Genomic DNA, 27,314 nt, shown 5'->3' on the forward strand with positions numbered 1-27,314 from the left:
TTTATTTCTTTATTTCTCTGAGAGCAGTCATGTTGGCACAATGAAAAAGCCCTGACAACTATTGTTGAATATCCCCATGGCTTCCCTCAGAAATGAGAGTTGTGTCCTTAAACAAAAGGATGTACGATTTCATGTTATATAGTCAGAAGATTGTGGAGTTCTTGGTGATCCAGAAAGTAATTTTCACCTAAGAGAATCCCACACCAATAACTTTATAGCTCCATTCTTGGACCTCTACACACTGAAAGCATTGTTTGACTACATTTGAACTTATTTCAGTGGAGCAAATGTGTGGCCAGTTGATAACCCATTTTTCTTTTGTTTATCTGGAAATACTTCTTCCATGCCATAGTCGAGTTATTGACTTTACTTGCATTGATTAGCAATGAATATGCTGTGATACCATATAAAATAGCAATGGATGAGAATAACAAAAGAAAAATGACCTACTAATTGACCACACACTTGTTCCTGCCTTATTCTGCCATCTTCCCAGAATCCTTCCATTTATAATTCATAGATAAATCTTACAAGTTAATGATGTGAGTGTAGAAGCTTTGAATCAACATTATAAACTACAAAGGAAAGAAAAGGTTTTAGCAAAACAGATGGTACAGTAAAGCAAAAAAAAATAGATTAATGATTTTTCTATATCAGTAGGTAGGAAGGTAACAATTGAGCAGCTGGTAGGCTATTGCGAAGATGAATACTGCTGATAAATCTCCTGCTCATGATCCTGACTATTCATAGAGGACAGACCATTACCACAAACTGTGTTCCATTCATAATAAATAGATATACTTAAGGAGTTTACATAATTATTGAAATTTTATTGATAATTTAAATTAAATTAAATTAAATCACTATGGAAAAATGACTTCTTTTGCTCAAATAAAGTTTCCCTGAAATGAAGAATTTCACTGCATAAAATTTCAAAAAATAAAATTAATCGCTCAATATTAAGCACCTACCATTTTTTAAACACTTTGTCAGATGCCGTAATCTCAGTGTTCTATGACTTTATGAGTAGAAATCTATAGATTTCTATAGGAAAGAGAAGGAAATAGAATTAGTTACAGAGTATTAATAGGGTCTCAACAAAGTGAGACGAGACTACTGATTCATCTTCAATTTGGCTGATACAAAACATAAACTAAAGAAAAAATAAATGAAGAATCTCCACATAGGACTGAATGGTTGTCCATTCTTGATGCTATAGTATAAAAAGGACATTAATTAGCTGAAGGGAATCCAAGGGAAAGATACCAGGATCATTATGAACCTGAAGTATATGTTATAGGTAAAAATCAAATGAAGAAATAGGAATGTTTAATTTGAAGAAGAAGGAGGGGTGTAGATAACATGATCGCTGTGTTCAAGAATTTGAAAATTTCTTATGTGTAGAATCAATTATAATTATGCTATTTGAAACCAAGAGATAAAGTCAAGAGCAAGGGATTGGCAATGTAAAGAGGCAATTTTAGGCTTGATATCAGAGTGGAGGGGCAAACTTTCTAGTTATATCAGGGTGGGGGAAAACTTTCTAGTTATTAGCAGTGGACAACACTGGAAAGGGTTATATTGAGAAAAAGTTGGAAGTCATTAATCAAAGGCTGGATAACTTCTCAGATATATTATAATGGGGATTCCTTTTTGGTAAAGATTATATTATATGGCTACTCATGCAGCTTCTGAGTAATTTGGTGATACTAATATTATATGATAATGAATATATCAATAAATACAAGCTAGTAAAAGATGAAAACACAGAAAAGCCTTGCATGTTTGTCATTTTCAATAAATTGCAAATTGACAGTTTCCAATTGAAATAAGACTTTTTTCCCATCATACAAAATGTTGAGACCACAAGACGAATAGGATAAAAGACTGTTTGCAAGTTAGTGAAGCAACGAAAAAACATTTTTAAAGTTCTTCTTATGTAGCAGGCATTGTGTTAGGTCCCACCTATGACTTGCTGGGTAAGCAAGTATAACTAATTTAATCTTTCCATTCACTCCAGGAAATTCACTCTTAATTCACTCACTTCTTAAGCCACTATTCCCAAGTGCAAGGCTTAGGGAGAATAATAGCATGATCTTCTTTTGGACTTCAGGAACATTGTAAAGAACTCAAGGATTGATTATATCTTTCTCCTAAATCACTTAAAGATTTGCCCAGGGCCATACAAAGTCCAAATAGCAGATATATATAACCTATTTCCAACAGTTCCATATTACACACACAATACTCTCTCTCTCTCTCTCTGAAAATTTGGTTAAATTCCTTTTGAAAAGATAAGCTAATTATTTATAAAACTTCAAAAGGTATCCTCAGCAGAGAACTGCAGTTCTGAGAAAAAACTCAACTTCCACACATTTCTAATGGAGTGGGAGCATTCAGTTCTCTGTCATGGGAAATAATTAGGATGTGGACCTTAGAGAGGTTGTACTTTAAAGATCAAAGAAGGGAAGAAAATATTTATGCAATTTTGTCAATTAAAAGAGAGTCCCAATGAAGGATTCATCCTTTCAATCATTTTCTAAAAAGAATTGTTGACCCACTTGTTCCTTAAGCTTTTGATTGAAAGATATAACTTGGGGATGACCATGATTTAAAATTCTGAGCCCCTCTTTTCTGTTTCTGTGGAATGATTAGTCATTTTAAAATATTTTATATTTATATATATTTATGTTTAACATATTTAATATGTATTTATATATTTCAAATATGTAAAGATTATTATCCCAAAGACTAAGAATACTGCTGTGAGATTGGAAGCACAGATAGAAAATGCTTTCTGTCAGTCTTCAGCTGCAATCTTTAGAATGGCTACAAAAATGAATATATAATATTTTGAGATGAAAAGAGACATACTTCAAAAGAAGATGGCAACCAATTCATTGTTGTATCTGTAAGAAGTGGAGAATGCTGGGATGGGATAAAATACCACTGAAAAATTGATGGGCCAAATTGGAAGCACAGAAGTGGAGGCTAAAGGTATTTTTCCTGTTTGAAGGGATCACCTAGATCATATATACCTATATGCATAGGTATATGTATGTAGGACATAGGAACCATATTAGATGGCATGGTGATGTTATAATGAAAGGGGTTATAGCAGGTACTCAAAGGCCACAGGAGCATGGAGAAAATTTTAACGGCATCTTAGCTACATATATTGTAATGTAGTCATTTCATTGTGTTCTACTCTTCATGACCCCATTTGGAGTTTGCTTGGCAAAGCCACTGGAGAAGTTTGCCATTTTCTGCTCCAGTTTATTTGACAGATGAAGAATTGAGACAAACAGGATTAAGTGACTTGCTCAGATTGTAAATGTTTGAGGCCAGATTTAAGTTCAGGAAGATGAATCTTCCTGTCAGAGTGGGGAGGGAAGTGAAAGAGGGGGGCTTAAATCACTGGTTATTGGAGCTGGGAGGGTCTTTAGAACACAGAATGTCAGAACTGGGATTAGAATAAAGAATGTTTGAACACTAACAGTTCATATATATATATATTAAATGTAATATATATGAACTGTTAAAGTTCACACATATATATATACACATGTACATATGTGTATATACATTTAGTTCATATATGTTTATATATACATGTGTACACACACACACACATATATATAATATATAAATTTGTTCCAACTCCATTTTCCAGAACTCTTAAAATTTCTCTCTGCACATAGCATTCAGTCTCTCTATTGCACATTCTAGTTCATTCCTTTTCAGCCTAGATATATTATCCCTTAGTATGAACATCAGTCCCTACAACTCTCTCTATTTTCAGTGTGTCTCTCCTACTGTTTCTCCTACTCCTTTATAGGTGTGACCCTGTGATTGACTGATTCATCTTTGTTCCATGAGCTCCTTTGTCCTTTTTCAAGTTACTTGAACCCTAGGTTACATCGATATTCAACCTTTTTTGGTTTTGCTAATGTGTTACCAAGTAAATCCTATAACCACAGTGACTGAGCCACAAAGCTAAGATTATTGTTTCATTTGACCTCTGTCACAAAGTAATGATTTTTTCCTCCCCTAATTAATGCTATCATACACTCCAAATAAGACATCTGAAAAAATTATGTCTCCTAAGATCTGTTAAGACTGTTTCCCTCTCCATTTGAGCAGATGGAGGCATTTTGTACTATCTTTCCCTTATTCCATTTCCCCTGCAACTCTTATTTATTTCCTACTTTCTTCTCCCTAATTTCCATGACTTTCCTATTTACTCAGCATAATCCATATGGCTTCATCATCCCTGCAACTCCATGACCCAAAATTCTGAAATTCCCCTTTTTACTGCATCCTTCTATCTTTCCATTACATATTCTCCCTCACCCTTCAGGAACATAGATTTAATTCTTACCATAAACACCAATCCCTACATTTCTACTATTTTCCCAAGTTCATCTCTTCTACAAGTCAATATCCCTTACTTTGACCTCACTCCTTTCCCTTCACAGGATTAACCTCATGAGTGATTGTTTCAATGATACTCTCTGAACTACCTTGGAATCCTCATTCCCTTTACTTTCATCCATCATTCCAATGCAACATGATGCCGATCACGAACCATAAATGGATCCAAGAATATGGGGCTGAAAATGGTCCATAATGTTACTGAATGGGTTCTCTACGGAAACATCTTGTTATCTTGTCTCTTATGCCCTGTCAGGGCCAAAGGGATCAGTTAATCTTCCTCACTATCTAACTTACTTTCCTATCTTCCTTGCTTTCTCTTGAATTGGCAGAGAGAGAGATGTCATTATTCCTGGATTTTTTGATTCCCTGGTCCACACTCCAAATGCCTCTTCATAAATAAAAACAATGGGTTAAAACATTCAAGTACTACAATTCTTTTAGCCATTCCCTGGTTAATGGACATATACTTTTTTTTTTTTTTTTTTTTTTTTACAATTCTTTGCTAGAAATTTCTTCTTATCAATGATTTTCTAGAAGCGTAAGTCCAATAAGGGAGTTTCTGTTTCAAAGGGTATGGGAATTTTAATCACTTTATTTGCACAAGTTCAAATTATTTTCTAAAATTATTGTACCATATCATAGCTCTACCAACAAATTATTAGTGTTCCTGGTATCTTACAACTCTTTCTACATTGACTATGGACTTTTTTTGTTATCTTACCCTATTTGAATGGTGTGCAGTGAACCTTAAAGGTTGTTTTTATTTACATTTCTCTTATTTTGGGGAATGGCTATATGTGTACAGATATATTTTTATGTATTTGTTATAGAAACATATAAATAATCTTGACTGTCAATCTCTTATGGAAGCAATTTGATACAATGATTCTTTTTCCATTCAACTTACTGCCTTTTTATCTTAGATGCATTAATTTTTTTACATGCAGAAACTTTTCAGCTTTATCTATTTAAAGGTTTGAACAACTGTGATAGATATGGCTCTTGTCAACAATGAGATGATTTAAGGCAATTCCAATAGACTTAGGATGGAAAACATTATCTACATCTAGAGAGAACTATGGAGAGTGAATATGGATCAAATCACAATATTTTAACCTTTTTTTGCTTGCTTTTCTTTCTCATGTTTTTTTCCTTTTTAGTCAGAATTTTCTTAACATTTTCTTGTATTTTAAAATGCACAACTATGTTTAAAAGAATTACACATATTTACCTGTATCAGAATACTTGATGTCTTGGGGAAAGCGGAAGCTATGGAAGGGAGGGAGAAAAATTTGGAACACAAAGTCTTACAAAAACGAATGTCAAAAACTGTTTTTGCATATATTTGGAAAAATAAAATACTACTGATAAAGAATAAAATAAAATACTATCTTCTAGGTCAAAGCTTTTCTATTATTGAAAATTTTTAAAAAGAAAGAAAAAAGAAAATGTTTTAAAGACTGAATCTGCAGTTCCAATGCTGAGCTGAAGTTTATAGGAGTTTAATGAATTTGACTTATTTTCTCATTATTTTTGCCCTCAGTTTGTAAGAATTTATGAAGTTTATAAATTTTTAATTAATCTTTCTGAGAAACTTTTAAATCAGCACTCATAGCAGAAGGGGAAGGATGTCTAGGGGTCCCGCGGGCACAGATGTGGCAGCTGAACACATTTAACCCCCTCACCCAGGGATATGAAGTTTCTTTATTTAAAGGCCCACAAAATAAAGTTTTTGCTTTTACTATAGTCTGGCCCTCCAACAGTCTGAGGGACAGTGAACTGGCCCCCTATTTAAAAAGTTTGAGGACTCCTGGATCAGAAATTACCAATGTGTTAATTTTACTTTATTATATGACTGCACAAATAACTATCTTTCTATTAAGTGATTTAGATATGATAATCATTTAATGCTAGAGGAAAAATATTATTTTCCCCAATCTTTTTGTTTTATGTCTTTTCATTGCCCTGTTAGATTTACATTTAGTAACAGATTCCACTTTCATTATCTCTACTACATTGCACATAAAATTCTTATCCAAGTATGAGCAATAATTTCTGAGATCTCTTATATGTCTGAGAGTGATTCTGAAATTGAATGTTTGAACATAGTTCTTAGAGAAGGATCCTTAGAAGTAAGGGAGAATGAAAGCATGGGGTTGAAAGGGGAAAAAAAAAACTTGAATAGCCTTTCATCTGATCAAAATCCAACTGGAACTGCTAAATTAGTTGTCACTAGCCTTAGAATTGATTAACTTATCCTTTTAGGACAGGATGAATAAATGGGGGTTGGCTCTCTTTGAGGCTTGAGTATATAGATTAGGAAATTACTGGAGAAAGGAGGCAGAATTATCTCATCTTCCTTTTCTTACATGGCTAGCTATTTTGGGGACTAACAACTTGAAATATAGTAAGTAGGGATTGCAATACAGAAGTAATAGAAGAAAATGAAAATTAACAGCTTTATATTTGACTGCGAAAAATTTTAAATGTTTACTATATATAATCTGAATCCCATCCTGAAATTCCTTTTTTCTTTGTATTTTTAAAATGATTTCCTGATTCTCTTTTACTTCTTATCCTTTTACTGCTTGCATCATTGTCATCATCTATCAAGCCTCTAAATCTCTGGATACATCAATCCTCCCCCATCAGACATTTTTCTTCTATGAGGCAAATGGATGAAGGCTGCACTGAAATGAAATTGTGCCCAGGCTCTAAAGGATTTGTCAATTCCCCTGACTGTTTTCCAGTTGTCCATGTGGCATCTCTATCAGGTCATGGCCCTGATTTCTTGTGTCTCCTGAGAGTAGTCATGTTCTCTGTGTATTATGGAAAAGTCCTAGCAACAACATATGAATACACTTAAGACTTTCCTTAGTAATAGTGATTGGGTCTCTGCAGACCTGGGTATGCTATTATGCACTTCTCAGAGGTGCACACTAAGGAGTTCTGGATGTCCTCAAAGGAGCCTTTGTGTTTTAAGAGCATCAATATGTCCATTCTTGTAAAACCTTACTGCAAAGTTTGCTACCCCAAAGCCATAGAAAGTCTTTTTTGTTTCAGTTTGAGACAATGTCCATTGGACAAGTCTGATTTTGGTTGTTGTCATCCTTCATTTATTAATAAAATCAGAAACAGTTCTCCTTTGCTTTAGCCCATTTATTGACCTTCCTGTCAGGATCCAAGGAGAAGTAATGGCTGAGGACAGCAGACCATAATGTGAAAAACTGAGTTTTTAGCATCTAATGCCAGGAACAAGTTTCTACAAATCTTCTTCTCTTTGGATAAAGATTTACCCTTGGGTGAAGGTCCTCCTTTAATCCTTCCCCTTAGAATCTTGTCACCATCCTAAAAGACCCAGGTAGGTCTCAGCTATTAGAAAATTACTATCAAGCTCTACTCAGTTCTACAATATGAGTGCCACATGAATGAAAAATGGTATCCTTGACTTTAAGATATGAGAAGGTATAGAGTTTAAAATCATAAATTTGCAATTTCCATTTCCATTATGTTTTATGTTATTAAATCCAAATTGATAATAGTCACTAGCATTTATTCAAAACTTCAAGATTCACAAGATATTAGAAATCACAATTGTCTTCAGTGAGATAGATATTACTATTATCTCCATTTTAGAGATGAGAAAACTGAGGTTGAGAGATATTAAGTGATGTGTCCATTGTGATATAGGTAATAAGTGTTTTAGACAGTTTGAACTCATTTCATCCAGATTCTATCTTTTTGTTCTTCTATCCCCTTTGCCACTTATCTGCCTCCTAGATCACAAGATTGGATTTTTTAAAAAAAGACCTTATATATCTATTTTAATACCCGAGGAAACTGAGAGATGATAAGAGTCTTGCTTGGGGAGACTTTATGTAGAAATATTTTATCTACATTATTGTTTATAATGCTTTCCTAGCCAATAGTTTTTATGTATTCAATTTTATTCATGCAATTGATTCAATTTATGAATGTAATTATATAATATGTTATCACATATATATTATATATAAATATGTAATTATATATGACATATATAATTAAATATAATGACCATATTTAGTGTGGACTCTGTATGAGTGGTTGTGCTTTCCTCTGAGAATAGCCCCATTCTCATCACAAACACACACATGCAACCAAACACAAATCTTTCCCATCCTTAATGATTTTATAGTTTACAGGTAGTAAACAATGTTATGCAGATAAATCAATAAAAATACACACCAAGGAAATGTAAACTCTTTAAATGGGAGGCACAAACCCTGAAAGGAACTGAAAAGTTCTGACAATTGGAAGTGACAGTTGAACTGTTGATTTCAGGGAGCCAGGGATTCTAAGAGGAAGTGTTGAAGAGAAAAGTTTTAGAAGCATGAAAAGCAACTTATATGAAGGCATATAGCTGGAAGAAGGGAGATCAAGGATAGAGACATAAATGTAAAACCATCTGCCCTATATGTGGGACACATGAGATAGGGAATAATATGAAATTAATTCAGGAAGAGAGGATGGAGAGAGTTTTTTTAAGGGTATTAAATGTGAAACAGAGACATTCGTATTTTGTACATGTAATCTACCAAATCCCACTGAACAGCAGAGAGACAAATTCACCTGTGCTTTAGGAATTGAATCAAATTGCACTTGAATGAAAGATTTATTTTTAAAAAAAGATGATTTTTTAAAGATAGCAGGATCTAAGCATTATTGTAAATAATAGGGAATGGGAAATTGTATGAGAAAAAATTAAACAATACAGTGATGGAGGGTTTGGACTCTTAGAGGTTTCCAGATGGATATAGTATATGACCTGGAATTAGAGAGAAGTTCAAATCAGGTGTCAGATACTTTCTAGGTGTCCCTTCTCAAATCTCTTATCTTTCTTTGCTTCTATTTCTTCCTCTGTTAAATGGGTACAATACCTACATTACTGGTTTGTTGTGAAGATCAAATGAGGAAATATTAATAAATCAATTTCCTAAACTAATAGTATTTCCAATTTTTATCTATTAGCATTTTTGGAAGAGATAATTTGAGATGAGATGAGAAGATCACATGTAGGTTGATTAATTTCCTCTAAGATGGGAACAAAGCAAGAGAGAACAGGAAATATTGAAGAAAGGTGTGGAGTAGGGAAGAGAGAAATCAAGAGTGATGTCTTTTTTCTGATTCAAGATGGGGAGAACATTATACAGGATAAGGAGATAAAGAGCTAACTGGGTTCATTTGGAATATGAAGGGTACAAGTGACAAGAAAATAATGTGTTTCTATAGATAACCTACTCACTGTATTTATGCACTTTGTTCTGTCCCATGTTCATTAGACCATTAAAGGTAAATAGAAAGTATAATTCTAAATTGGAATGTGTGGTGAAAGGCAATGGAGCAAGAAATTTTATGATAGTCGAGGGACTATCATTGGAGCAGTTAATCATCAATTCAAACCTTTGAAGAAGATAGAGTGAGGCCAAAATAGAGAAAGTGAAATTGGAAACATGGTAGAAATGTGGGAACTGATGTCTATGGTAAGGAGAGGAAATATAAAGCAGAATATGTAAGGAAAAGATAGTAGGATGTATTCAAGAGGAATTTCTGAGTTCTGGGTCATGGAATGGGAGGGAGAATCAATCCAATAGCATGGCCACAATATATGTGACTAAAAAATAAAGGAGTTATGGAAGTTGAGGACCTGTTCAGTAGTTATCTTAATGAGTATAAGGGGACTTATTATGATGTCTGCTGTAAAATCATAATAGCAACATTAGTGTGTTGTCAATTTGTCATATATCAAAACTCCATAATTTTTATAACAAAATATTGTATTTTCATATTATACAAAACATGATTCTATAACAATCACAAAAGAACAATAAAAACTATGATCTTTTCTGTGTTTTTCTGTTTCTCTTGCTCCAGGTCAATCTTTCAAATCCCTACTAGATGTTTATGGAAAATTGCTCAGAAGTGAAGGAGTTCATCCTTGTGGGATTAACAGATGCCCCTGAGCTTCAGGTCCCCCTCTTCATAATATTCATTATCATCTACCTCATCACCCTGGTGGGGAACCTGGGATTAATAATTCTGATATTGTGGGACTCTCATCTTCACACACCCATGTACTTTTTCCTTAGTAATCTCTCTCTGGCAGATTTGGGTTACTCTTCAGCCATTACTCCTAAAGTGATGGCTGGATTTCTCCAAGGGGAAAAAATCATTTCCTATAATGGATGTGCTGCACAAATATTTTTCTTTGCCTACTTTGCAACAGTTGAAAGCTATCTCTTGGCTGCTATGGCCTACGATCGCCAGGTTGCAGTGTGTAAGCCCCTCCATTACACTACCACTATGACATCTAGTGTATGTGCTTGTTTAGTTATTAGTTGCCATATCTGTGGTTTTGTTTTTGCCTCCATCCACACAGGAAACACCTTCAGCCTCTACTTTTGCAATTCCAACTTGATTCATCACTTTTTCTGTGATGTTCCACCCCTCTTGGTTCTCTCCTACTCTGTCTCCTACATTAATGAGGTAGTTGTTTTCTTTGCAGTGGGTTTCAATGTATTATTTAGCCTTTTTTTCATTCTAAAATCCTACTTTTTCATTTTCATTGCCATTTTGCGGATGCGTTCAGCTGAGGGCCGCCAGAAAGCATTCTCTACCTGTGCTTCCCATCTCACAGCTGTGTCCATATTCTATGGAACAATAATCTTCATGTACTTACAACCCAGCTCCAAACATTCCATGGACACAGACAAAATGGCTTCAGTCTTCTATACCATGGTCATTCCCATGTTGAATCCTGTGGTCTATAGTCTGAGAAATAAGGAAGTCAGTGGCGCTTTTAGGAAAATCATAGAGAAGACAAAATTTTCATTAAATATCTCCTTTTAACTTATTAAAAAAATATTCAAGATTTTCCTCACTAGTTTCCAGCATCTGACTCTATGGTCTACACTTATTTTTTCATCTGGGCAATATGGAAATATTTTACACTAAAATTGTTGAAGATACTTTCAGTGTTTTAATATCTGTTCATCTTTTCACACGAGCTTTAACAAAATTTCTTTACCACAGAAAGCTATTATGTATTAAATACATCAGCCTTTAGCAGTCTGCCATTTTCTTTTCATGTGAGTCTGGGCAAACCATTGATAAGTAAATAGAGTGAGAATTATCCTCATTTCTGTAATTCCATTTCCAATGCTTTGCAGAAAATTCTAGCAAATTCTAGTTTACTTTTATGTGTGAAAATGCTGTTAGTAGTCTTTAGACTGGCATCATTACTTGGGTGTTTTGAAAGAAATATTTGGGCTTAACTAAGTATGATGGTAGTTCTAAATTCTAATTCCTAAAATCTAATTCTAAAAATATTGAGTGGGGAGGACTAAAAAGGAATAATTATTTCATACAAATTAAGCAGAAAAGGAAGAAGTGATATAGAAGAATCAAGTTGGGATGAAATACTAGTAGGGTTAGAACCCTAATCTCATTATATGGAATATGGAATATTACTGTTCTATAAGAAATGACCAACAGGATGATTTCAGAAAGGCCTGGAGAGACTTACATGAACTGATGCTGAGTGAAATGAGCAGGACCAGGAGATCATTATATACTTCAACAACAATACTATATGATGACCAGTTCTGATGGACCTGTCCATCCACAGCAAAGAGATCAACCAAATCATTTCCAATGGAGCAGTAATGAACTGAACCAGCTATGCCCAGAGAAAGAACTCTGGGAGATGACTAAAAACCATTACATTGAATTCCCAATCCCTATATTTATGCACACGTGCATTTTTGATTTCCTTCACAAGCTAATTGTGCAATATTTCAGAGTCTGATTCTTTTTATACGGCAAGGTGACGGTTTGGTCATGTATACTTATTGTGTATCTAATTTATATTTTAATATATTTAACATCTACTGGTCATCCTGCCATCTGGGGGAGAGGGTGGAGGGTAAGAGGTGAAAAATTGGAACAAGAGGTTTGGCAATTGTTAACACTGTAAAGTTACCCATGCATATAACCTGTAAATAAAAGGCTATTAAATAAATAATAATAATAAAAAAAGAACCCTAATCTCATCAGAAATAGGTTAAAAAGGGAACAAAATATATATAAAAAGTGTATAAAAGTCTTCTAAATCTATAAAGAAATAATAGAGTGGGGAATAGGATAAGGAAGAGACTTTTAAAGAGTGTGTAGGTTAAGAATTAGAAGAGGGAGAGAGGATAAGGGAGGGACTCAGATTGGTGGATATATTAAGAAAGAGAAGAGGAAGGTAATGGTTAAAAATAAATTAGACCTATAAAGAAAGATAGGGTGAATGGGGGAGAAAGATATTGAGAAAATGTAGACTAAACAGAGATATACAACAAATAAGAACTTTGAATGTGAATGAAAATAAATAGCAGAATGAAGTAAAAATTTGAATTCAACATGTTACTAGAGACACAATAAAAATTGAAAGTTATATGTAGCAATAAAATAAAGGGCTGGAGTAAAATTTATTGTGCTTCAGATGATATAAAAAACTATTAGTAATAGCAATCGTAATCTCAGACAATGTTAAAGTTAAAAAAGATTTAATATAAAAAGATAAAAATATACTATTCATCACCAATATTATTCAATTTTTTTGATAAATGCAATAACAATAAAAGAAAAAGAAATCGAAGGAATCAGAGAATTGAAAATGAAGTAAGAAACTATTTTTTGCAGACAACTTGATGATATATTTGGAAAATCCTAAAGATACAACAAAAGTTAATTGAACCAATTAATAATATTAACAGAATAGTAGGATTTAAAATAAATCCATATGAATCATTAGCATTTTTAGATGTCACCAATAAAGCCTGCAAGGAGAGACTGTAAAAGATATTCCATTTGAAATAATTATCAACAGCATAATGCTGTTGTATTAAGGGAGTGAGAGGATGTGAATGTCTCTGATGGCTAATTTTTTAATCTGTAGCATTTTTGTGGACAGTATTAGTAATGAGTATATCTACCAAAATAGACCCAGGTACTACATGAACATAATTATAACGTTTTCTCTTTATACAAATAAAGGCTGATTTAAGATATTGAAAAAATAGTCTTCCAGATAAAAGTCTCATTTCTTAAATATATAAACAACTTTCACAAATTTATAATTATAGAAATTATTTCATAATTGATAGATGATCAGATGTTATAAACAGACAACTTTTCATAAAGAAATCAAAACTACAGTCATATGAAAGAATATTCTACATTATTATTGACTAGAGAAATGCAAATTAAAATGACTTTGAGATACTATCCTATAACTATCCTATTGACTAAAATGATAGATCCAATTGGGAAACTACCTCAAAGCATCTATAAAGGTATATGCTGTCCATCTCCAGATATACACATTAGGAAATACAACCAACAGACTATCAATACTCAATGTTGGAGGGGCTATTGGTGGTTAAGCACATTAATAAATTGTTGGAAAAATTAAGGTATCATACGATAATGTTGGAATGTGAATTGGAATTAGGCAAATATATCCAAGGGTGCACACACCCAAGTTTTTGTAAGCTGTTAAACACTGAGTGACTAAAAATGACGCTAGGTGATGGTGTTTCATTTTACCTCTTCCCCAGAATTTTTTGCCACTCAAACCAGTCATTTCACCAAGGAAGATATATCCCTGAGAGATACAGTTGGTTCTAATTTTCAGAGAGCTCTGTGCACAGATGCCCCAAAGATCAGACAAATTGCACATCAATATGCTGGGCAGGAGGGATGTTTTGAAAAGATTAAGAGTGCTGTCATCAGAGGGGCCTGAAGCATTACACTTTAACTTAGATATAAAGTTTAGAAAGGGAGATCCTACTAGGAGGGTAGTAGGAGGAATGTGTTCAGAAGTACAAGTAAGAAGCATCCATTTAATTCAAGGCAAAGTTGTGGAAACACTCATCACTAACACTGTCCACAAAAATAGTACAGGTTAAAAAACTAGCCAGCAGAGACATTCACATCCTCTCTCTCCCTTAACAGAAGTCACAGCCTGTTTGTGGCTATGGAGCTTGTCTTCCAAGAACAGGAACAATCTCCTGTTGAAAAACATGTTGAGATGGAAAGATTTGCCCATAAAGGAGTGGCCAGTACAAATAGGATGGCAAAGAGTTTATAGAAAGTCCCCTTAGAGAGAAGAGTAGGGGCACTGCTGAAAGAACACTGGTTCTGGAGTAAAAAAGATTTGACTTCAGATTTGGACTCAAGACACATTAATCCTGTTTGCCTCAGTTCACTCATCTGTAAAATGAATTGTAAGATGAAATGACAATCCACACCAGAATTTTGTCTCCAGAAAGTTTCATGAAGAGTCAGACACAATGGAAAAATGACCCACCAATAACAACAATGACAAATCCACTTATTTTTGTGGAGTCAAGATCAAAAATGTGATCTGCGTCCAATAAAAGAACTATGTATTCTCAATGAATAATGAAGCACACTAATGTTACTTTTTTGCTTTGTTTTTTATTATTTGTAGTTTTCCCCTTTGTTCTGATTCTTCTTTCACAACATGACTAATGTGGAAATTATCATGACTATTAAGGAAAAGATGATGTATGGAAAATTAGAAATTCAAAGTCATACAAAAATGAATGTTAAGAACTATCTTTATATGTAATCGAAAAACAATGATATTAAATGTAAAAAAATAATATTTCTCAACTTAGTCATATCCCATGACCTATTCCTACACTTTATGCCATTGTCACACAAAAATAGACTAATACTTGATCTTATCACAACCCACAAATCCTCCACTTCCATATTTATGGGCAGTAAAATAACTTTATGAATTAAAATCTGTGATTTCACCTCTCTTAACTTCTTGTTAAAGCTAATTTTTATAGTACTCGTTTCATTAATAGTTCAAGTAAGGATACTTATTATCTCTTCCTGGCTTCACCCCTGAGCTTATTGAAAATGCATTTGGCTTATCTCCCTTGCATATAACACTTGTAGATAGTTTTAAATGTACATTGCTTATCATTTTAAGGGAAAGTTATTTATTTAGAAAAGTTACAGAATATAATATAAATCATCAGCCCAGAAGTAAGAGATAGAAAGAGAAATTCCATTTAAAATAACTTTAGAAAATATAAGATACTTAGGCATCTATCTGCCAACACAAACCCAGGAACTATATGAACACAATCATGAAACACTTTTCACACAAATAAAATCATATCTAAATAATTGGAAAAATTGATATTTTTCCAATTTACTCATGGGGGAACTAATTAATATGATTAATTACAATTATACCTTAAATAGTCAGCTTATTAAGTGTCAAACCAATCAAACTATCAAAAATTATTTTATAGAGCTAGAAAAAAATATTCATCTGGAAAAACAAAAGGTCAAGAATTTCAATGAAATCACTTTATAAAATGCAAAGGATGGTAGCCTAGCTGTACCAGAGTGAAAACTGTATAGTAAAAGTAGCAGTCATAAAAACCATTTGGTAATGACTAAGAAATAGACTAGTCAATCAGTGAAATAGGTTAGGTTCACAGGACAAAACAGTCAATGCCTATAGTAAGATAGGCAAAGATCCCAGCTTTTGGGAGAAGAATTGACAAAAACTTCTGGGAAAATTGAAAATTAATATGACAGAAATTAAGCATTGACCCACACCTATACCAAGATAAGGTTGAAATGGGTTCATGATTTAGACATGAAGAGTGATATTATAAGCAAATTAGAACAACAAAGGATAATTTACCTCTCAGATCTGTGGAAAAGAAAGGAATTTGTGGCCAAAGAAGAACTGGGGTATATTATTGAACACAGAATAGATAATTTTGATTATATTAAGTTAAAAAGTTTTTTTTTAATACAAACAAAACCAATGCAGGGAAGATTAGAGGGGAAGCCATAAAGTGGGGAAAATTTTACATTCAAGGATTCCGATAAAGGCCTCATTTCTAAAATATATAGAGACAACTCAAATTTATAAGAATTCAAGCCATTCTTCAATTGATAAATGGTCAAAGGATATGAACAGACAATTTTCAAATGAAGAAATTGAAACCATCTCTAGACAAATAAAAAGGAGCTCTAATCAGTATTGATCAGAGAAATGCAAATTAAGACAACTATGAGGTACCACTACATACCTCTCAGAGTGGCTAAGATAATAGGAAAAGATAATGATGAATATTGGAGGGGATGTGGAAAAACTGGGACACTAATACAGTGTTGATGGAGTTGTGAACTGATCCAACTTTTCTAGAGAGCAATTTGGAACTATGACCTAAAAGGTCATCAAACTGTGCATACTCTTTGACCCAGCAGTGTTACTACTAGGCTTATATCACAAAGGGATCTTAAATGAAGGAAAGGATCTCACATGTGCAAAAGTATTTGTGGCATTTTTTGTGGTGGCAAGAAACTGGAAACTGAGTGGATGCCCACCAATTGGAGAATGGCTGAATAAGTAATTGGAAATGAATGTTATGGAATATTATTGTTCTATAAGAAATATTAAGCAGGATGATTACAGAAAGGCCTGGAGAGACTTATATGAATTAATGCTAAGTGAAATGAGCAGAACCAGGAGATCATTATACATGGCAACAAGAAGTTTATATGATAATCAATTCTGTTGTTGTTTGCTTGCATTTTATTTTCTTTCCCATTTTTCTTTTTTAATCTGATTTTTCTTGTATAGCATGATGATTGTATAAATATATACAGATATTAGATTTATTTATATTTTTAACACATTTAATATATATTGAATTGCTTGCCATTTAGAGTAAGGTTATCAGAGGGAGGGTGGGGAAATTTGAACACAAAATTTTGCAAGAATTAATGTTGAAACATTATTCATGTATATGTTTTGAAAATAAAAAGCTTTAATAAAAAATAGAGTGGTGGATCAGTGGAATAGGTTAGGTACTTAACATATAATAGTCAATGACTATAGTAATCTACTGTTTGATAAAACTAAAGACTCCAGATTTTGGGATAAGAACCCATTGTGTGAAAAAAATACTGGTGGAAAATGGCATGGCAAAAATCAGGCATAGCTAAACATCTCACATCCTATATTAAGATAAGTTTGAAATGAATAGATCATTGAGACATAAAGGGTGATAGTAGAAGCAGATTAAAAGATTAAAGAATAGTTTACCTGTCAGATCTTTGGAGAAGGGAGGAATAAGAAATAGATAACATTACAAAATGAAAAGTGAATACTTTTGATTGTATTAAAATAAAAAAAAAGTTTTTGCACAAACAAAACCAATGAAGCCAACATTAGAAGAGAAGCAAAAAGTTGGGAAACAATTTTTACAGCTAGTGTTTCTGATAAAGATCTCATTTCTAAAATATATAGAGAAGTGAGTCTATTTAATAAGAATATGTCATTCCTCAACTAATAAATGGTCAAAGGAAATCAATAAGCAATTTTCATATAAATAAATGAAAGTCACGTAGAGTCATATAAAAATACTTTAAGTCACTATTGATTAGAGAAATGCAAATTAAAAGTACTCTGATTACCTCATACATATTAGATTGTCTAAGATGACAAGAAAAGTGAATGAAAACTGTTGGAGAGAATGTGGGAAAACTGAGACCCTAATTCATTGTTGGTGGAGTTATGAACTGATGCAATCTTGGTAAAGTATGATTTGAAAATATGCCCAAAGGGCTATAAAACTATTCATACCCTTTAATCCAGGAGTATCATTACTGGGTCTATTTCTTAATGAGATAATAATGAAAAAGGGACCCACATGTACAAGAATGTAGAGTAGAAAGCAGCAAAAATTGGAAGTAGAAGAAATTCCCATCAACTGGGGAATTATTGAACAAATTGTGGTGTTTGAATGTGATGGAATATTAACATTCTGTAAGAGATGATGAACAGGAGGATTTCAGAAAAATCTAGGAAAACATATATGAACTGATGCAGAGTTAAATTAAGCCATGAGAACATTGTACATACAAACAACATTGTGTGGATGATCAATTTTGATAGAGTTTGCTGTTCTTAGCAATAGAATGATCTAAAACAGTTCTAAAAGAATCATAATGGAAAATGCTTTCCACATTCAGAGAAAGAATTATAGAGTCTAAATGCATATTTAAGGATATTATTTTCACTTATTTGTTGCTTTTTCTTTCTTTTGGTTTTCTCCTTTTGCTCTGATATACTCCTGTTATATTCCTTTTCACTGATAGTGAATTCCCCCTTTCTTTTTGATACTGGTAACTTGGTTTCTTCACTTTTTAAATAAAATTGATCAAAAGTATATTTTTTTTTCATAAATGAGTTCTTAGTATTATTAGTTCAATAATTTTCTTACTTTCAATTTTATTAATCTCTCCTTTGATTTTCAGAATTTCTACTTTGGTGGTTAGTTAGGGATTTTTAATTTTTTCCTGCTTTTTTAGTTGCATGCACAATTCATTGATTTACTCTTTCTAGGTTTTATTCATGTAAGCATTTAAAGATATAAAAATCCCCTAAGAATTTATTTGGCTGTATTCCATAAAGTTTGTGTGATGTCCAATTATTGTCATTCTTTTTGATGAAATTATTGACTTTTTGCCCTATGATTTGTTTTTGACCCATTCATTCTTTAGTATTGGATTATTTAGTTTCCAATTAATTTTGGTCTGTGTTTCTATGACTTTATTACATATAATTTTTATTGCATCACATTCTAAAAAGCATGCAATTAATATTTCTTCCTTTTTGCCTTTGATTGTGAGGTATTTATATTCTGATATATGTCCAATTTTGTGTGGATGCCATTTACCACTGAGAAAATGGTATATTCCTTTTTAACTCCATTTAATTTTTTTCTAAGAGGTATATCATCTCATTTGTCTCAGTCAATTTTTTTGTGTTTCCTTTTCAAAGGAAAAGGACTTTTATTTTTTATAGTTCTCCTATATAACTCTCATTTCTTTCATGAATTTGTCTTCTAGTATTAATTTTTGAAATTCTTTTTGAGCTTCTTCAATAGGATTTTTATACCTTGAGGCCATTTCATCTCCTTTAAGGCTTCACAGATAGGCATTTTCATAGTATTGTCTTCTTATGAGTTTGTTTTGCTTATTTCCTGTTGCCATAGTAGTTTTGTCACTCTGGTTCTGTCACTCTGGGATCTATTTAGAAGTTTTATTTTAAGTTGTTTCTGAGGGAAACGAGGGAGAGTTCAAATAAGTTCCTGGCTTTTCTTCAGTATCTTGGCTCTACTTCAAGAAGCATGAGATTTTGGATAGTTGAGGGAGTGTCAATTTGTTTGTTGAAGTCCTCTAGTTGAAATTGGCCTATTATAAGGGGAGAAATACATTGGAAAACAGAACATACGTATTTTTTCTTAGTTTGATGCAGGTGAGAGGAAGAAGATTCAAAGACTATTCTCCAACCAGAGGATCTTGGCATCTCCTCTTTTTCCAAAATCATTACATTAAAAAAAAAGTCAAATGCCAAAGCTTGCTCTTGCTAGTTAATGCCTTTTGAATTCACTGCCTCTCAAGTGCCAGTCTTTATATACAATGATTCGCATCACTAACCAATTATGTACTTCTTCATGCATTTTAGCTATTCTTTAGCCATTATTACAAATGGCTGGGTTCTTCATGTTCACCTACTACAATGAACTCATGGCACATTTTTTTTTCTTGTGGATTTTATTCACTCCCCCATATTTCATATGGTATTATGATTTGAATGCAGTTTTATATAAAACCCTCCATTACACCTCCATCATGGCATTTAGCATAATTGCTGATTTGGTCATTAGATCCTCCTACTATGAATTATGCCTCACTGAACTAATTTTTTTTTATTGCATAATTCAAAATCTATCTCCCACGCACTTCCCAGCCATTTTATGTTCTTACTCATCTTTTTATACGTATTCACAATATCCTGCTAAAATCTACCAGCAAGACTTCTTCATCTTTGTTTCCTTCCTCACAGCTATGTTCATTCATATTCTGTGAGATAGGAATACTCCTGTATTTGTAACCCAGGCTTTTTGTTAAGTAACTTGGGGATAGTAATAATTTAACTCTATAGGGAATATTATTAATATTCTTTGTAATCTTTTGTATTGTTTGTTTTTATTTGGGTTTCACACTATCGTCAGACCAACAGCTGACAAATGATCACATATCCATTGCCTCCACCAAATTGCAAAAAGAATTCTTGTTCAAGTTTGAGTCAGACTCAGTTGAACTTTGAAGTTCCTTCTACATATGGGAATATCTAAATCTGAAATTGAATGTTTGAACATAGATTTTATGGAGGATCTATAGAAGTCAGCCAGGTTATAGGCAAAAGGTTAATGAAGAACATTCAAATGACCTTTGATCTGATCAAATTCCAACCTGAGTTTCTGGAATCAGGAGCCATTGGCCTTAGGATTGATTGACCTATCACTTTATGACATTATTAGAGATCTTGGTGATTATTTCCCATTGGGTCAGTGGCTATGTCTGAGGTTTTGGTAGCTGGATTAGTGAAACTATTAGAGAAACGCAATAGATTGAAGGAAGCTCTCCTATGTCATCATCTTCCACCTGGCACATAACTTGTTTATTTCAGTATTGGCTACTTCAAACAGATGCAGCTAAATATTTCTTCATTTTTTAATTTAAGTTTTGTTTTTTGTTTTTTTTTTGTTTTTTTGGTTATGAACTCAACAACATTATTTTGGGTTTTTTTGTTGTTGTTATGAACTCAATTTTTAACAGACATTGTCATTTTAAAATATAAATAATGGATGAAAATTATATATGTAACTTTAATTTTCATTATGTAATGTTTTAAATTTTTATTAAATTCAGTCTATAGTAAATTTATAGTGCTAATCAGTGTCACTTTTTATAGTTCCTTCTGTGGCTTTCTGTGTATCTTTAAAATCACTCACTACTTGTCTTTTATTTCTTCTCTTTTTTCTTGCATCGTCATTAACTATTAACGGCCCAAATCTATAGATAAATCATCCCTCTTCATCAGACATTTTTCTTTTGAGGCAAATGAATGGAAGTTGGGCCCTGTACCCAGGACCTAAGGGACTGGTCTCATTTTCTGTATATTTTCCTGTTATCCACATGGTGGTTCCATCAGATACAGATCTACTGGACTCATGACCCTGATTTCTTGTGTCTCCTGAGAGCAGCCATGTTTGCTGTGTACCATGGAGAAGTACTAACAACAATATCTGAATGCACTCATGACTTCCCTTAGTAATTGTGATTGGGTCCCAATAGACCTGGGTATGTTATTATACAATTTTCAGAGATTCACACCAAGGAATTCTGGGAAACCTCAGAGGAAAGCCTCAGAAGCTTTGTGCCTTAAGAGCACTAATATGCTCATTCTTGCATTTTTGGCCCCAAACCACAGAAAGCCTTTAACATCACAATTTGGACTAAGGTTCTTTGGTCGAGTCTGACATTTGTTTTTTGTAATCCTTCAGTTATTAATAAAATCAGAAACAGTTCTTCCTTATTTCATCTAGTAACCTTCCTGTTACCAAGATCTAAGGAATCACAGTGACTAGGGATAGCAGACCATCATGTGGAAAGCTCTGAGTTTTTAGCAGCAAATGCCAGGATCCAGCTCTACAAATCTTGTCTTGTCTTTGCATTAAGCTTCCAAGTGAAGATTATGCTTAAGTGAAGGCATTCAATAAGTGCTTTCTCTTGGATTTTCATCATCCAAAAGGATCAGGTATGTCTTAGCTATTATGCAAGTGACAGGTGCTATTCAGCCTTATAATATTAGGAACTATATGAAAGAAAAAAATTAGTATCCTTATCTTCAAGACATGAGTAGGTAGATTTCAGAATCACAGATTTGGAACTGTCATTTTCATGTTTCATATTATGCTGTTTAAAATAGATGTTAATAGTTGCGAGCATTTAATGGGAATTTCAAGGTTCAAAAATCACTGAACTTTTAAAAATCTCACTTGATGCTCACAACAATTCTGTGAAACAGACGCTATCATTGGCCCCATTTTAGAGATGAGGAAACTAAGATTGAGAGATTTTAAGTGATTTATCCAGAGTCATTCAGATGACATGTCTTAAGAATTGGAACTCACTTCATGTAGATTCCATACCCTTCTTCTATCCTCTATCTGCCCATGGATCTTAAGACTGAATGAGCAAAGACTTTATGATCATCGAGTTTTATAGTTGAGGAAAATGAAGCTTTGTTGTGATGTGGGTCTTGCTGTGTGCAATAAAGAGCAAAATTGGAACTCAGACTCAGAGTTTCTCAATCTAAATTGAAGAGTCTTGCCATGTCAACAAATGTCATTGTTTCATATACTTATCTTTTGCTCCCCCATGTATTTCAGAAATTGTTGTTAAACCCTGTGAACTCTGAATTAAAAATATATTTTCCAGATATTGCAAGAAATGATATTTTTGTTTTAGTAGTAAAAATTACCTCTCATATTTCTCCATGATTTAAAGAGCTGAAATTGTCTAGATCCCACTGTCCATTTTGGACCGAAGAAAGCCCATTTGGTCTTACTCCCTCAGCCTTCAGGCAATATCAGGGAGGCTCAAATTAGGAAGATGACATGTCTAAAGTTCCAGAGTAAGTGGATTCTTACTCCAGGATCTGGAGTGATACTGGAAGGCCAATAAGTCACTTGTCTTAATTCAGAGCTCTCTGGTTAACCTCCCACAATAGGCTTCCTTAAAGAGGAAAGACTTTTATACCAGTTCTATGGTTCAACCCCATGACTCAGCCAAATAGTCTATGAGCAAGCCACATAAATGAAGGAATTGTATTAGATGACCTATGCATTCATTTAAGATTTAAACGAATGACTCTATTAATACTTTATCGAGAAAAATTTGGATTTTATTATCACTTGTTAAGTTTTCCTATTATAGTAGTTTTCAATTCTATTCATGCAATTATTTCAATTCAACAGTTATATTTTTAGTGTTGGTTCTTTACCAGGTATGGTTAATCTCTGAGAATATCTTGCTCCCCTCCTCCCTCACACACACACACACAAAGAGAGAGAGACAAAGACAGACAGAGAGAAGAGACAGAGAAAGACACACACACACACACACACACACACACACACACACAGAGAGAGACACAGAGAGAAACAGACAGAGAGACACAGAGAGAGACAGATACAGAGATAGAGACAGAGATAGGGAAAAGAGTGAGAGAGAATTTTCCCACTCTCTAAGACGTTATATTCTACTAACAGAAAACAATATTTATACAGATAAGGCAATAGAAAATACCCACCAAGAAAACAGATGCTATTTAAATGGGGCAGGGCAGGGCAGGGCAGAAACAAAAGTAGTAAAGGTTTGGAGTAGTATTTGAGTTATTAGTTGAACTGCACATTTTAGGGAGCCAGAGATTCTAAGAGAAAGTGTTGAAGAAACAGTTTCAGAAACATGGAGGATAGATTGTATAAAGGCACATAGACAGGGAGTGGGAGATCAAGGATGAAGACATAGATCCATCTGCCAGGCATGTGGAAGACATGAAAGAAGGAGTAATGTAAAATAAGTCTAGAAAAATAAGATGGAGACAGCTTGTGAAAAGTTTTAAATGTGAAACAGAAGAATTCATATTTTATATTGGCAATAGTAGGGATCCCACTTAACATTACTGAGCATCAGAAAGTCAAAGCACATGAGTGTTTTAGGAATATCAAATGGTCATTGTGTGAAAGACAAAATTTTAAAATGATTATTTTTTTTAAAAGATGGCAGAATCTGGGCATTATTTTAGATAATAGAGAATGAGAAATTGTATATGGGGGGAAAAATAAACTCAAACAACAATTAAGGGACTAAGTTCTTATAGACTTCCAGTTGGACATAATTGCTTCCCTAAACTAATAGTGCTATATACATCTTATTGTTTCATATTTTTAGATAAATTAAAATGAGTTAAGATGAGAGAGATGAGAACAAATACAGAGCGATTTACTTTGGCAGAAAAATCCACAACTTCCCCTGACAGAAACAAAGTGTGAGGGAATAGGGAATAATCAGGATTTGGTGTGTGGTGTAGAGAAAAGAGAGAATTCAAGAGGGATGACATTTTTTTCTCCTGACTCAAGGGGAAGAAAGTGATAGAGGAAATTAGGATGAGTTAATTGGGGGAAAATAACTGTATTCCTTTGGTCCATAAGGTACAAGTAACAACATTAAAAATAAAAATTATTTAGCAACTTTAAGGGTCTTGGTGAGCCCCATATTTGTGGGATCATTAAAATTAAGTGGTGTGCATAATGCTGGTTTACAGGTCCTGGTGAAAGGCCAAGGGAGCAAGGAATTCTTGGGCAGTTAAGAGAATATCACTAAAGCAATTAATCATCGGGTAAACCTTATAAAGAGGAAAAATGACGTCAATGTAGAGAAAACAAACTTGGAAAAATGGTAGAGATGTAGGAATTGATATTTATGATAAAGAATATATCTAAGTAGAAGATAGGAGGAAAGAATATGCAATGGAAGGATAGAAGGATGTTTTTCAAAAGGAACTTTCCTGGGTCATGGAGTTAGAGGAATGATCAATTCAATAGTATGACTGAGGAGAAGTAAAGATGGTGGTCATGGGCATTGTGGGGTAGAGCACCTGTTTATAATGATCTTAATGCATATAATGACATTTACATATGCTGAAAACAATAATACTTGAAAGGTCAGTATGCTGTTAATATTTCAGGCATTAAAAATCCAGAATTTTCATGTAAAAATGTAGCTTCATATCATACAAAATATGAATTTGTATATTAAAAAATGATAAATACCATGATCCATTCTGTGGTTTTGTGTTTTTCTTGTTCCAGTTCCATCTTCCAAATCACTACAAGACATTTATGGAGAATTGTTATGTAGCTTCATATCATACAAAATATGAATTTGTATATTAAAAAACGATAAATACCATGATCCATTCTGTGGTTTTGTGTTTTTCTTGTTCCAGTTCCATCTTCCAAATCACTACAAGACATTTATGGAGAATTGTTCAGAAGTGAAGGAGTTCATCCTTGTGGGATTAACAGATAACCTGAAGCTTCAGGTCCCCCTCTTTATAATATTCACTATCATCTACCTCATCACTGTGGTAGGGAACCTGGGATTGGTAATTCTGATATTGGGGGACTCCCGTCTTCACACACCCATGTACTTTTTCCTCAGTAACCTCTCTCTGGTAGATTTGGGTTACTCTTCAACCATTACTCCTAAAGTGATGGCTGGTTTCCTTCCAGGGGACAAAACCATCTCCTATAGTGAATGTGCTGCACAGATGTATTTCTTTGTGTACTTTGCCACAGTTGACACTTATCTCCTGGTTGCTATGGCCTATGATCGCCAGGTAGCTGTGTGTAAACCTCTCCATTACACCACCATTATGACACCCAATGTATGTCTTATTTTGGCCATTGGTTCATATATCTCTGGTTTTATTTTTGCCTCCATTCACACAGGAAACACCTTTACCCTCCACTTTTGCAATTCCAATATTATCCACCACTTTTTCTGTGATATTCCAGCCCTTTTGGTTCTCTCCCGCTCTGTCTCCTATGTCCATGAAGTAGTCGTCTTCTCTGCTGTAGGATTCAATGTATTCTTTACCCTTTTTTTCATTCTGAAATCCTACTTTTTCATTTTCATTGCTATTTTGAGGATGCGTTCAGCTGAGGGCCGCCAGAAAGCATTCTCCACCTGTGCTTCCCATTTCACAGCTGTGTCCATATTCTATGGGACAGTGATCTTCATGTACTTACAACCCAGCTCTAGGCATTCCATGGATATAGACAAAATGGCTTCAGTGTTCTACACTATGGTCATCCCCATGTTGAATCCTATGGTCTATAGTCTGAGGAATAAGGAAGTCAACAATGCTTTTAGGAAAATCATGGAGAAGACAAAATCTTCATTAGGCATCTCCTTTTAGTTAAGATGAAAAGTATTCAAGATTTCTCTTCTTCATTATGATCTTTAAAGTACCTCTTCTCCTGGGTTGACAAACTCTTTGATTATCCATGGATCATAAGCCATAAATTCTCCTTCTATTCTGAATTTTGAAAACATCTCCCCTCATTGGCTTCCAGTATCTGATTCTATGACCTATGATATTTTTTTTTAGAAATTTGGGGAATCTGGTTAGTGTAAAACATAAGATTTCTCAAATTTCTAAAAATAAACATGGAACTTACTTGAGCATACTTTTGAATTTAAGAGTAATTCATTTTTTCACAAAAACTTCAATAAACTTCCTAAATCACAGAAAATTATGCTTGTTGTACACATAAGCCCTTATAGAGCCACCATTTACTCTCCATTTGAATCTGGGTAAGCTATTGTTAATTGATATGGGTAGGATTTGGGGGTAGAATTGGTGATTATCATTCTATTACTGATCTTAATGTTTTGTTGAAAAATCCAATAAACAAAATCACCTATTAATCTCTTCAAACTTTTGCACTTGGAGTGTCGTGAGGTGAAATTCCTAATGTGACAATTCCTTCTACTAAAGTATATTGTCAAAGTCTGCCTCAAATATAGATATTTTGACAGTTGTGTGGATAACCTGAGAGTTTCAATTAATTTTATATGGTCACATAGCCATAGACAGGACTTTTCATAGTGACTGAAACTTAGGAAGATTTAATTGATTTTTGTTAACTTATTGATTGCATTGGGTGCAGGCCATCCCTTTGTCCATTATGTTGTATAATCTAAACCTTTTGTATCATGAAAATAAAGGTCCTAATTCACTTACATTTTCATCTACAATTTTTTTTAAATATAAAAACTCTGGATTTATGTTTTTATTT

At 33.5% G+C, this 27,314-nt stretch overlaps 2 protein-coding genes and 1 long non-coding RNA gene across 4 annotated transcripts in view; 2 read left to right on the forward strand and 1 right to left on the reverse strand.

The window, feature by feature from the left end:
* LOC116419775 overlaps positions 1-25,362 on the reverse strand; it is a 45,238-nt gene extending 19,876 nt beyond the window's left edge. Inside the window, exons 1-3 of the long non-coding RNA XR_004230075.1 lie at positions 25,281-25,362; positions 11,156-11,247; positions 972-1,044 (exon numbers count right to left, since the gene is read on the reverse strand). This is a non-coding gene — a long non-coding RNA (uncharacterized LOC116419775). The remainder of the gene's footprint in view (positions 1-971; positions 1,045-11,155; positions 11,248-25,280) is intronic.
* LOC100931085 (olfactory receptor 5B12-like) lies at positions 7,823-11,529 on the forward strand. Of its 2 annotated transcripts, none has more exons than XM_031941842.1 (2): positions 7,823-7,902; positions 10,351-11,529. In XM_031941842.1, the coding sequence occupies exon 2, from the start codon at positions 10,375-10,377 to the stop codon at positions 11,323-11,325; it is 951 nt and encodes a 316-aa protein (XP_031797702.1). In that variant the 5' UTR covers positions 7,823-7,902; positions 10,351-10,374; the 3' UTR covers positions 11,326-11,529. The 2 variants fall into 2 exon arrangements, with proteins under 2 accessions (XP_031797702.1, XP_012408478.1); XM_012553024.2 differs by lacking the exon at positions 7,823-7,902 and adding an exon at positions 8,785-8,874.
* A 107-nt stretch (positions 25,363-25,469) lies between the features above and the next one.
* LOC100930819 (olfactory receptor 5B12-like) lies at positions 25,470-26,859 on the forward strand. The gene has a single exon (XM_003774406.3). The coding sequence runs from the start codon at positions 25,487-25,489 to the stop codon at positions 26,429-26,431; it is 945 nt and encodes a 314-aa protein (XP_003774454.1). The 5' UTR covers positions 25,470-25,486; the 3' UTR covers positions 26,432-26,859.
* The last annotated feature ends 455 nt before the right edge of the window (positions 26,860-27,314 follow it).

Source organism: Sarcophilus harrisii, chromosome 6 (genome assembly GCF_902635505.1).
Source record: "Sarcophilus harrisii chromosome 6, mSarHar1.11, whole genome shotgun sequence".
NCBI classification, from domain to species: Eukaryota; Metazoa; Chordata; class Mammalia; order Dasyuromorphia; family Dasyuridae; genus Sarcophilus; species Sarcophilus harrisii.